Genomic DNA, 13,773 nt, shown 5'->3' with positions numbered 1-13,773 from the left:
GCAAGTGAGTGCTTGTGAAAACAAGGAACCATTGCCAAAAAATAAATGAGAAATCCAGTCATTATGCATCACAAAACAATTTATGGAGAAAAATGTTGTTGCATTCAAGAGTGTGCCATTCTTACATTTAATAGCTAAATGAAACATGAGAACATATGCTCAGTACAATTATGTGTGATCCAGAAGCTCTACACATAGACTTTGGGCGCATCTTGTCTTATGATATTAATGAGGTACAAGTCTGTCTTGAGATGTCTTTTTTTAAAGAAACAATTCTCAACAGTTCCCTTTACCACAGAAAACAACAGTAAATCTTGATCACTGAAATTGTTTTGACCCAAGCTGTGATGAAGTAATAATTTCTTATTTTGACAATGTCCTACCAGTGTATGGAAAGTTGCCAGGGTAATCTTGTCTGTAAATACGCAAACCCCACCCTGTCTTGAGTTTAAAATGGAATGTAACTTTGCATACAGTTGTATTAAATTCCACTACCCTAATGTACTTGACTTTTGGGGGCACTGAGAACAAAAATAAAGATTAAAGAAAGTTGTATCTCCTTTCTGTTTTAAAGGATGGCTTGCTAGAATATGGATGGCATGAAAGCAACCTAACCTGAGAGGCTGTGATGCAGCATGTGGTAGGTTTAGAAATGGTTTGAAAGTAACCTTAGAAGGCCTGATGTGCTAAGACAGACAATAGTATTAAATGTTAAGTTCAGTTTGGAGCACAGTCTAGTAAAAATATTTTATTCTGCATGTTTCCCTGCAGATCCAAAACTTTCCAGCTGAACCCTCTGTTCAATAATATCCCTAACTACATTTAACATAATTCCTAATTCCTAGTTGGTTTGAATATGAGGGTGTTTAGCTTTCCTAAGTTTCGTTTTTAATTTGTTTTTATTATGAAATTTTCACAACACACAAAAAGCAATACATTTCCATATAGGAATGAAGAGCCTAACCTATGTTTTTTTAATTATGGCATTGAAAGTGAACTAGTTACTGTCTAAAAACTGGAGCAAAATCTGTCCGACTTGTTCCCACAGGAGCTGGAAAAAAAAATTTAATTGTCCATGAAGGTAACCACTACATATTTTTATTTATACATTTATTTTTCTCTGATAATTACACATTGAGTAAACCAGTGACAAGAATATTCTGGTAAAATGAAAGTATCTTTGAACATCAGTTGTTCATTTATCATCTGTACCATACATTGTTTATCATAGTTTTAATTCAATTAAGTACTTTTTTGGTACTTTTTTACAATTTGGTATTTGGCAGACGCTTTTAGCCAAAGCGACTTACAATAAGCGACTTACAATTACCACAGAGATTAGTTCTCTAACCATATGTGTGCATGCATGGTATCACAGTAGTAGTGAGGAACTCCCTTTGGGTATCGTGGGAAGAAAGCTTGAAAGGAGCCACGACCCTGACTTGGCGACCAGCAGAGTAGTCAGGCTGGTAAGCAGGCATGCAGGAACAGCATATAACTACAAATGGCCTGGATGCAAAGAGCCATACAGAAGACAAAGTGAGTGAGATTGAAATGGTACACCTCACTCACCAAGGTCATGGAGGCGGTCAAGTGTTACAGTGCAGCTTGATGCCCAGGCAATTCACCGCAAGAAAGTATCAGCAATTGTGCAATGAAAGTAGGGTTGCTATATGGGCTGTGCAGTGATGAAAGCTGTTGCTTTAAACTTTTACACATACGAGGGAAAAAACAAACCAGCTACTTATGTCATAGCGACTATGCTGAAAACAACCCTATTTTGGGGTTTGTTTGTTAAAAATGTTGCCTTTCTTTTGAGTAATTCAGAGACCTAAAAATGAATTGCCTCAAAACAGCTTCCCTTCTAGACTATGACTGAAAATAAATCAGATTTAATTCAAATTGACAGCCCTCAAATTGAATGCCTGCCCTTGACACATTGGTATATGTTGTACCCTCTCCAAACCTTGTGAAAAACCAAATGCTTTCTAAGTATAAGAAAGATGACAGCAAACACCACTGGAGTGTTTTTAGTTTACCACAGCAGTTAAAAGCCATTTTAAACCATGCATTTGCTCTGCTCCCAGATTAACTTCACCACTAATCTAGCAACCACAAGAAGGGTGTGTTTTCACCCAATATTCTTGTTCTTAGTTTATGCACAGGATCCTTTCTGGATCGATGCATGGTGCTTGTGGCTCCCCTTAAGCTGGCTTTAATACTTCTCTCATATAGAGGTATATCCTCAGTCTAAAGCCAAGAGATTTGAACAGGTTTGCCCTCTAGCTGCTCCCACCTCCAGTATTTTCATTCACTCATAACCTTCTCATATGTTGGCAGTTTCTAGCAGTGTGTGGCTTGTGGCTACCAGCTCCTGATTATCTCCACCCTGTGGCTCCTGTTTGACTTGTGTGCCCACCAAACCAGTGTCTCTTTAAGGATGACTTAACATACCCACCAAAGGATACTCCCTACCACTCCCCTTCCTATATACAGCATTCACCTCTCTGAATCAAAAAGCTATCTGCAAAGTTGCCACTAAAACAGTCCAAAACCTATCTTTTAAATTTCTCTGACTTTCACAAGGTCTCCCACGATTTGTTTAAGCAAATAATCACATATTTGTACCTATGTAAAGACAAACAAGAAATATCAAAAGATGTGAATTTAATTAACTTAAACAGTGGTAAATAACGACCAACAGATTATTGCTGACCAGGAAAATCTGGTATTAAAAATATGATAAAGCTAAAGATGTGTTTAATCTTCAGTGAAATAACTTTCATAGCACCTTATTTGTTACTTTTATCTTATTTGTTACTTTTGTCTTCTAGATATACCCCCCCCCCCACCCTTGTCTTTTTGTTACTTTTCCCATTTGAACATTTAGCAAACAAAGTCAAAACCCATATTATAACAACCAGAATAACAAAACAGCAGACAGATGTTCCATAAGAGTTTTTTTATTATTATTTTTAGTCATTATGTTGAACATTACACATTTGGTCCTTATGAATAACCACATCGTTGGGAAACATTTATATCTGTGGGTTGTTGCATCATCTGTTTCTTGATGATCATTTTGACCATTTCACAATATTCAAGTCAGATACAAGAATGTCAGGAACAGGATTGTCTTCTTTGCGTAATTAGTAAGGTTACAAGGTAATCAATAATAAGTTTAAAAAACAACAGAAAGCACCCTTTGTAATCAGTAAAAAAGAAAAACAACAACAGAAATCATCAGTACACACATAATCATGAAACTTCACATGCTGTGTCCACTCACAAAAAATTACTGGAAATATTTTGAACTGCCTGCCCATTCCTGATAACTTGTTACATAAATTAGTTCCTTCTCGTCTGCTCCCACTTTCAAGTTGAGATACTTTTATTTCTCAAGATCAAAAACAACCTGTCTCTGATTTGATTGAACAGAATTTTTGTTGCTTGAGAAATAACTCACTGTTTTTGAAGTTGCATCACTGTTTGATCACTGTTTGATCACTGTTATCACGTAGAAGCGATCAGGAAACCACTGAAAGAGCAATGGACATTATCTGCTGCAAAGACACCATTTGCCTCATCATCAGGGATCTGGACATAAACAGTGTCCTGCTCATTAAGCTGAAGGACAGCACTGCCAGACATCTGGTCCAAGAAGCCCTTGTTATATTCATCATAGGTGAACATGACAGGATCACTGTTTTTGTACAGTGCTACCAGAGCGTTAGCTCCATTCACATGCATACTGTAAGAAAAGTAGTAGATTCCAGGAACCTGGCAGGTAAAGATACCAGTTTCAGGGTCATAATGCTGCTCTGCATTATATACAACCTGATCAAATTTAATAGGAGTACCGGATGGAGGGTAAGGTGTTACTGTTGCAACTGTGAAAGCAGACATGGGGGTCTTGATGAGAGTAGGTACCACAATTTCACCTGCTTTCATGCTCTTCTCAAAAATGACCTCACCAGGAGGGCCAGGTGGACCAGGAGGGCCAGGGGGTCCTGCCTGACCATCTTTACCATTTTCTCCAGGAAGTCCAGGTGGACCCTGAGGACCAGGGATTCCCTTAGCAGTCAAACCTGCAGGGCCAGGTGACCCAGGAAGCCCTGGGTGACCCTTGAGGCCTGGCGCACCTGCAGGGCCTGCTGGACCTACAGGTCCTCTTGGGCCTGGGGCACCTGTATCTCCTCTTGCACCTGCTGCTCCAGGATGTCCTGAAACACCTTTAGGTCCAGCAGGTCCAGGTGCTCCTGGAGCACCTGGTGCCCCTGTGTGACCAGGAGCTCCTTTTGTACCTTGAGGTCCAGCAGGTCCTGGAGCACCAGCTGGGCCTGTTGCCCCAGTGTAACCCTGCTTACCCTCAAATCCTTGTGCCCCCCTTTCACCCTTTAATCCCCTTGGTCCAGCAGGTCCCATTGGTCCTGTGTCACCTTTAGCACCTGGCAGTCCACTATCTCCCTGGAAACCTCTTGCACCCTGAGGACCAGGAGGGCCCATGGGACCTGTGGCACCTGTATGTCCAGTAGCACCCATTGGACCTGGTTCACCTTTCTGACCTGTTGTGCCTGGGCTACCCACTACACCTCTCTCACCTTTCTGTCCAGGTACTCCTGGCTTTCCATAACCTGGTACACCAGGGGCACCAGGAGCTCCAGCTGCTCCCTGATGACCTTTAGGGCCCATAGGTCCAGGCATACCTGGAGCACCATTATCACCTGGCTTACCTGGCATTCCCACTCCTGGAGCACCAGTTTGACCTTTGGGACCAGGAACTCCCATGGGACCTGGAGCCCCATCCCGACCGGGTGAGCCTGACTTGCCAGGTTCACCAGGAAATCCAGGTTTACCAGGTTTGCCAACACCAGGTTCACCTGGTGCCCCAGGAGGACCCATGGGTCCTGTTGGACCTCTATCACCTGCTGGTCCCTGAATTCCAATTCCCCTGTCTCCCTTTGATCCTGGCAGACCAGGAATACCTGGATGTCCCTTAATACCTGGCTCCCCCCTTGGCCCCATTGGTCCTGGCAAGCCATGTGGTCCAGGTTTGCCAGGGGCAGAGAAGCCAGCAGGTCCAGGGCTTCCGGTTGGCCCTGGCATTCCCCTTGGACCCTGGGGACCAGTTGCACCTGTCTCTCCCTTTGGCCCAGGTGCACCTGGGGAACCAGGCTTCCCAGGTCCACCTGGAGAACCTGGTTTTCCAGGTACAGTGAGGCCAGCAGGTCCTGGTGGTCCAGGAGGTCCGTGTGGTCCTGGCAGTCCGACAGCACTCTTCCCTGGGGGTCCAGGAGGTCCAGGGGGTCCAGCAGGTCCTGGCTCACCTGGAGCACCTGGCTCACCTGCTACTGACACCACTGAAACAAATAAGCATATTACAAGTGTCAGTGTTGTTCATTTGTTTCTTACCTCCTTTGTGTGGCAGTCTAAATTAAATGACAATTTAAGCAACTGCATACAAAGAGCAATAGTATGCCATAAATAGACATAGGCACACATATTCATCACTTAAAAAATATACCTAATTAATAATTAATCAATAATTCCTTAATTTAGCTCCTCAGCACCTATTTACTGATGCTTATTTATGGACAAATAAAAACAAGGAATCCAAGAGTCCTGTGTCATTCATAGTATTGTGTGGCAAATAAAAATCTAATCAGTGTTGCTGCACTATATGTGTAGAGCATGTTCAGATACTTCCATTATAAAACATTCTGGAGAATACAAGTGAAACTACCAGTTAGATAAGTGAGTCAAAGGTATATCTATACTCTCATCATTTAATCAGATCCTTGCCTATTGAAGCTAGTGAAAACAGGATAGTCTAGAATTGAGTGCTCTGTGGACCTTGGTGCAATGTCTATTAGGTCAGTTGTGGTAGATATGTACTTAGTATGTCCTATAGCATATCAGGATTAATACTGAAGTGAGAAGTAATCAAAGTAATCTAACTGCAATAGTGATTTTTTCCATGCTTTGAACATTATAACCAGCACATTATAGAACTTTCTCCTCCGATAACCCCAAGAGTAAAATGTGACATATTATGTTACATATTATATAGTGAACATTGGGCCTATGGTTTTTGAATATGAATTTCTTCATGTATTTAATAAAAAATTCTTACAAATAGAAAAAAATTCTGTGATGATTTAATGTGAACTTGTATCTACATAAACTTACACAATATTTCTTTGACCCTTAAATGAGTTTGATGCTACCAGCATGAAGTTAAATACTACCAGAAGTGTACATGAGGGAGTGTTCCAACGACTAGGTGACTACTCTCTTCTTGTAGTTTGTAGAAGTTCTTCTTTAGCAAATTAAAAGTTGACCACCCTCTAGGGCAAGAGGAATATTGGCTTTAAGTTGTAACCTTTATATCAGTGACTCAGATATCAGATATCTACAGAATCCCTAACTTGATGTGTAGCCTGTAACACTGACCTAAAATTTATAAAAGTCCAATTTTCATTAGCTTCAGTGCAATGACTGGTTCGAAAATACAGGAATATCAATACTCATGGTTACAGCCTTCACTGAGTGGGATTATGGCACTAGCTTTTTGCACACATTAAAATTACTCACTTGTGCTGGTTTCTATTTAAAATTGTATTTATGGAACAAGAGCATAAAATTTAAGGCCTTGATTTTATGGCTGCCTTCATGTGGTCACATCCACTTGCATATAAAGGGCGCCTTTTCCATTGTCATTCTTGGAGGCATGGCTTTGAGGAATTAAAGCAGATGTATACAGATTTTTTCTGTGAACCACCCAAACAAATCACTTTTCAATATGCTCTGACAGACTGTAGGAGATAAAACATAAAATTTGGATGCATTATAAATGTAACTCTCTCAATCAAACTGCCTAGCCTCCTATTCTCCATTAGATTATGTTATCTTTCCTGTTGTGTAGTGTTATGTTGTATTGGTCCATTATGTTGTGTTTCCTATTTAGTAGGATGGCCCAAAATGAACAATTTGTACTAACTCTCCCCTTCTGTTATATATTCAGGGCCAGTTGAGTGACAAAAGCCTTTGCATGCTCACTAAATTAAGATTGTAAATTTATTGCAGGTGAAGTATCTCAGATACTATATATTTAGCTTATGATGTTTCTTATTCTAAGTTAATGATCACATACAGCCTATTTGTAGTTGAGTGAAAGATTTAATGCAGGTAGAGCAAAATATATTTTATAATCACTGATCTGGAAATGTTATTAAGCTACACAGTCAAACATTATTCCAAGGAGGACTAATTTGCTGTCTGAAATGTGTATGCTAAAACAATACGGTTGCAATTTAAGTCTGTAATTTCAGATAACACATCTAATCCACATTCCTAAAACTATTGCCAAAACGTTGAACTAATTAAAACTGTGGGGGATTTGTGTCCGAAATGTTTTATTAAATGTAAAGAAATATGTCAATATTTAACAAAATATATGAAAGTGGGGATTTGAAAGTAATCCACTATATACACTAACAAATCCCTATCCATATTTATATCTGCAACTAGGAGGCAGTATTACACCACTGGATAAGTCCATATATTGTTACAGCCAGTTGCTGATACCAATTTCTGACACTAACTTGTTGCTGTTTTAACCCCAAATCTGTATTTAGTCCTAAACTCAATAATTCAATCAACAATTCTAAACATAATAGTACTAATAAGTGGCAGTACTGAAACAAATGACTGAAATGGAATAATAATCAAACTTTAGCTTGTACTTACCATGGCTCTTCACTGAGTATGGCTGGTACTGAGGGGCTTTCATGACTTTCTTGACAACATATCTTTCACCATGAACAGCTGTCAAGGCCAGCAGGAGGAGAGGAATGCTTACTAGTCGTAGTTCCATTTTCTGAGGTTAAATCTGAAAGTTAGAAAAGAGAATTCAATTCATTTTTCACTTACTAGTATATGTAGCAATGTACAGAGTTAACTGTCTAACCTACCATGACTATTGAGAACACTATAAAACTCAGACAAGTCTGTTAACTCAGTAAATTAACAGTTGCAGAAATATTACATGTAAAGAGGATAAATCATGTAAATAACACTTCCCTCACTAATAAACAGTGACTTCCAAGAACAAAAAAGACATTTCAAACAATTATAAAGATGGAATCATCTTCATCATCCAGAATCAAAGCATCAAACAGAGAAAGACAGAGAGAGAGAGAGAGAGAGAGAGAGAGAGAGAGAGTGAGAGTGAGAGAGAGAGAGAGAGAGATTTTAGGCCCATTAAACCCGACAGAGAAGCACAAAGAAGAGTATACATACCGGCATGCTTAAATTCCAAATAAATAAAAAAGTTAGCAAGGCTGGAGCTCCCACTGCTGTATTTCCTTATGGTAGGAGCACTCCAGAGAATCTTCTGCTGCCTTGTACAATGTTGTGGGTATTTATACCATATATGCCTCGCACATCATTAAAAAAGCACCTACCACACAAGTACCTCCCTCTTCTTAGCCAAGCTGTAATTAAGTGGCAAATCTGCCTTCTGCTTGTATGTCATATCAGACTAGTTGTTTGCTTTGAAAATTTTGACCCATGATTAGATTTTCTCTTTATATATATCTGTATTTTCGTTGTTTATCTAAACTGATTCTATTTACGCCTTGCTCACTTTTTGTGCCACAGAGGCCAATTTACCATGTTGTCAAATAAATTATTTATTTATTGCTTGCACATTGCAGCATTACTATAATATACATCTTATTTATGCATTTTGAAAAGATTCAGTTAATCTCAGTATCATCTCTGTGTTCCTCATATAATTGCACAAGCAACCACTGACACTGACTTTAAACTTTCTATGCAGAGAATGCAGAACTGCCTTGGTAATCAAATATAGAGCCATTTCCTGAGAAAAAAGAAACATATTTAAAATAGACATAACTCCTGTGTACATTGTCATTCAATCAAAGAAACTTCTCACCTTTATGACCGTATGGTCAACTGAAGTTCCTCCCATGAAAAGGTAAATAAAAACATAGAGGGCTGAACCATGGTTGACTCCCTCCTGGCATTACATTACAACAGTTTTGATTAGGCCTAATATACCTGACCATCAGGACACATTTTTAGCTTGTTTCTCTGCTCAACATGGGCATTGCTGGTCAGATATATATTTGTTCAGCTTGTCTGTTTGGTCGCACATAATGAGGCTTTCATTAAATTTTCTATTTCAGGCCAAACAGTTTATAGTCCTTTACTTGTGTATTTTTGTAAGTAGCGCTCCCTAGAAACAGCTTATAAAGATATTTTAAGGAGTACTGGAAAATACATTTTGCTTTGGCTTGTTTCATATACTTGCTTTAAGGCACACTGTGAAGTACAAGAGAATAAAGATGAGTGTGCCTTTTGTGTCCACAAGAGGGCACTTATTGCTGCAGTGCCCACTGAGATTACCAAAATTGTGGTCTTAAGTTTAGTTGCTTTTGGACCATTGAATACAAACACCATCAGGAGTTACTAGCAATTATAGCTCATTTTCTGATGTTATACTCCTCAAATCAGTTATATCCACTTCAACAGCAATCTCTCACACCCCATCTTGCTCACTTTAGCATGCTGTCACTGTAATTTATTTCCTTTTTTAGTCCCCATAGGAAACGTGCACACCCAATTGATCATAAGCCCTATAACACATGAGTGGTCATGCAGTATGGTTTGGGTTGCCAGTATACACTGAAATCTTAGTATATGGTTAATTTTTCAGCTATAATTTCCAAAGTGCATTGTGGTTAGTGTGTCTATTTGTGTCAGAAGCCTGGTAACTGGAAAGACTAGGGTACTGTGAGGTTATATGGAAGATCCCCTCACTGTGTGTGATGGAAGACTTTAGGTACATAGGCTATGATTAAACATTCCTTAAACATGAACTGAGTTTCAGCATCTCCAATTTTCAGAATTGAACTCAATCAAGTGTAATTTTCCAAAGTGCTTGTATGATAAAAATATATAGTTGTGATGTACAAACAACGTTGGCTGGCATGCTTGAACATGTTCTCCCAATGCAAAAGGAACTTGTTTGATCTCAATATCTTGCTTCTGAGTAACTGAAAGGAGCAGATGCAGAGTAAAAAGAAATAAAATATTAACATTTCAGTTGCAGAATGAGTATCCTATAATTACAGCAAAATCAGATCCATAGCTGGGCATCATAGACGCTGACCTCATATAAGTTCTTTTTGCTTTTTTAATGATGGTGGAGCTCTTTATTATGGATGGCCTTTTATTGTTTGGCATGAGCTCTTTTGAAATGCATTGACTGTATCATCTTCAGCAGTATCAAGTATTTATTTCAGTTTCAAACCATGTTTGTGTTTACAACCCACAAAAGAGACGGGAGACTCAAAATGTCACTAACATTTAGTTTAATGACAGAGCAAGATAGGGTGGAGCCTTTCTTTTTTTGGTCTCTTAAAACTGTGAAAAAAAAAAACAAAACAAAGAGCACCAGGGAATATTTTCAATTTGGCCTCTTTTTCTTAACAAAGATATGTCCATTTAGAAGCAGTGCTTTATTTGCACTGAGGCCATGCTTTTGCAGAAGACACAGTGCGTATTGTTATATATGATATCCATGATCGACTTATTTTCCATGACGCATACCGTGAAACACTGATATAAACTGATATTCACTTGGCTGTACAATAGTTAATAGATATATACAGTATAATTAAATAGGCAAGTTGTTTTACTTCTAAATTATGGATGCCCTTTGTGATTCTCTGCTGAAGTCATTACCCTTCCCCCACATTTTTGATGTGGCAACCTTTCCTGCTTCCTTATAACAATTAGAGGTTTCATTTAGCATTTTTTAACAGACCATGGCACAAATCTTATTTAATTTTCTCTACATTGTAAAAAGAGTCACGCGTTGTCACAGCAAAGGCATATCAAAACACTGTAATACCAGTCATTTTACGGACAGCTTCTAATGAGAACTAAAGGGAGAATGTTGGAAAAAGAACTTTTTCACAGGGGTTTGTTGTTTAAAATTTTATCTGATTTTCATGTAGGGTCACATCTTGTGTAACATGCTATTGCCATTTTTATTTGCCATTCTAGCACTACCAGGAAAAAATTGCTTTCTTTCCCCCATATGAGAACTTCACACAGATGTGTAGATCTTTTTGGCTTTCCCTCCCTTAAACTGGAACTCTCCCACACCCAAAGGGAGAACATGCTATTATTGATGCAACAGGGACCTGCACGTGAGCATAAGCTAAAGATAACTCCAGCTAAGGTTGGAGTACAAATTTAAGAGTTCAGTAAACAGTCCGTACCACAAAAAGGTACTTTGAGTTTATGAATGGAAGGGTTAATGGAGACTTCTCTATAGGGTAGCTGGCAAAATTGCTGGGTCCCAGAAACAAGCCTCCAGGAAGACATTCTCAGCGTTGCTGTTGAGTTTTCTGAGTTGGGAATCATTGAACACGACAGGCATCATGATTAAAAAAAAAAGCCGCTTCTGAAGTACTTGTACAATCAGATTTTTTTTTGCCACATATCTCATATATGAAAATAAATGTGATTAAAATACATAGAAGCACTTCTGAGAAAAGGTTTGACTGTAGTACATTACCGTACTGAAGACCTAAGGCACCACATGCCAGAAATACCCTTGAAATGTCTCTTAGCATATATCTTTCCATCTCTCACAGACCTGGAGGAAATTCAAAAGAGGCTGTCATTTTTAAGCCCTCTTGTTTGACATAGTCTACTCTGACTTCAAAACAGCACCACATTTATAGACAATGTGTTTATCGCCCTATCTTATTTCCTGTCGTTCACAGCTTGCTTTCAGTAAGACTATCAGGCACACTTTTTTCTTCTTTTATGGGTTAAAACAAGCCATGCATTTATGCTTCTTGTGAAGACATTTAAAGAAATCAGAGCTAAATAAGGCTACGCAATGGGTTTCTCAGAACATAAGTGTTGGTGGTAGAATCCTGTATTTAAAGATAATAAGTAATCTAAGACTGCATGCCAAAGAAAATTGCAGGTTTAGCTGTCTGCATAGGACAATTTAAGCAATTTTACAATGAAACATGATATACACTTTGACAAACATTGCGACAATGATACAGCTGTGATGACTTTTGTACAATGCAAATATTCTAGGCCAGAGTTTCAAGTGCAGTGCAGCTTGTGTGTCTTCAATGCAATGAATGGGAGAAAGATAATTCATTTTTTTGCACCTTTCTCCTTTCAGGAAATTGGGTTGGTCCCAGGTTGAATCAACATATCCATAACCAGATTTATGGAATTGACATTTCACACAAGCAAAGCAAAAAGTGATGATGACTTGTAATCTGTGCAATTATAAAATATTTCTTTAGCGATTTAGAGTTGTCTGTGGTCTCACCAAGTTGCCATGTGAGATCATTCTGATGAACTGATGTGTTTACATTTTTATAAAAAGCAGAAAACCTGTTGTTGTGTGTTGATTTTATGTTTTTATTTAATGTAATATCTGCTACGTGTCCATTTTTTATTGTATTTCACCTTTCAAGTAAAGTTTCACAATGGCAGATGTGGCTTTGAGAGTCTGACTGCAGGAAATGTTTCATTTTATAGCCACATTTTTTAAAGTTTCCTCAAAATCCTAAACAATCAAAAACAGTTCTAGTTCTCTAAGACTCAAGAATGCCTAAATTTCATGTGCATTTCCTGTCAAAATAAAGAGTAGCGACAGTTTACATAAAGTCTGGGTAAAACCAGCAAGACCAACTTCACAAATGCTAATATTGACTGCGTTGCAAGCCAGACAGACAGCTGAGGTTTGAAAAAGCAGACAGATTTTCAGCGGAAAGTCTGTGCTAACAGACTATAAGGGCTGGGCATCAAACCTTCTAACCTAAAGAGATTCAAACGGTGTGAGTTTGAATCATCTCTGTAATTTCACTGTGTGCAAGGCTGCACTCCAGTAACCGCAGCTGAAGACCTGTTAACTGTGGAGATCCATATGCAAGATTTTTCCTTCCTCCCCACATAATTATGACGTCCCTTCCGTGGTTTTTCCTCAATAGCAACATACTGGCCTGAGCACAATGATGATTACAGTAAATCTCTGTGTCCTTCTTTAGACATGCCGGAATTCTATTTTTGTCCTTGACCTTTGTTTGGACTGTAGTTTATAACTGTTGGCCTATAAGTCACATTGTTATTATTAACTGATTATTACTAAGCCCCACATGGCATGGGAAATAGCAAACAAGAGCCTTAATGTCAAAGGGATGTAATAAATACTTTGAAGAAGTAAAATTATGGTTGGATGGTCAACACAGTGATTTGTAGTACTTTATGTCATTTTAAAAGTGGCTGTTGGCTTGGTTATGAAACAGAATAACTAATACCACAGTGGAGGATGTTTTTGCTGGAGTTTACATTTGGTGAGTTATATTTGGTATAAATTCGACTATTTGTGGTGAAATAAAATTACAGATTTTTCTCCACTGCCGGAACTTCAGCATACTGCAGACAATTGCAAACAAATTGTGTTCGGAATCTTTTTTCTTTTTTTGTTCAAACAGTCATACCTCAAGGATTTTCCCAAAATACTCAGAATTGCCCAGAAATTGCTCTGTGTTTCTTTGTTCACAAGCCAAACCTTCTCCTGCACCTTAAACCAGCAGAATTAACTTAAGCCCTTCTCACCACTTGAGAGGTTATTCCTCTCAGGATTTCAGTTTGGCTTAGGTTTAGGGTAGTTCCTAAATATGCTTGCTAAATAAAAGCCAC

The 13,773-nt window shown here is 38.7% G+C and overlaps 1 protein-coding gene across 1 annotated transcript; it reads right to left on the bottom strand.

Annotated features, from left to right (window-relative positions):
* Nucleotides 1–3,513: 3,513 nt before the first annotated feature.
* Nucleotides 3,514–7,876, bottom strand: col10a1a (collagen, type X, alpha 1a). Its single transcript, XM_030778847.1, has 2 exons — nucleotides 7,750–7,876; nucleotides 3,514–5,360 (listed from the first exon to the last, which is right to left on the bottom strand). Exons 1-2 carry the CDS (start codon nucleotides 7,874–7,876, stop codon nucleotides 3,514–3,516), a joined length of 1,974 nt encoding a protein of 657 aa, XP_030634707.1.
* Between the last annotated feature and the right edge of the window lie 5,897 nt (nucleotides 7,877–13,773).

This window comes from Chanos chanos, chromosome 1 (genome assembly GCF_902362185.1).
Source record: "Chanos chanos chromosome 1, fChaCha1.1, whole genome shotgun sequence".
NCBI classification, from domain to species: domain Eukaryota; kingdom Metazoa; phylum Chordata; class Actinopteri; order Gonorynchiformes; family Chanidae; genus Chanos; species Chanos chanos.
This window is presented reverse-complemented; position numbering and strand designations above follow the sequence as displayed.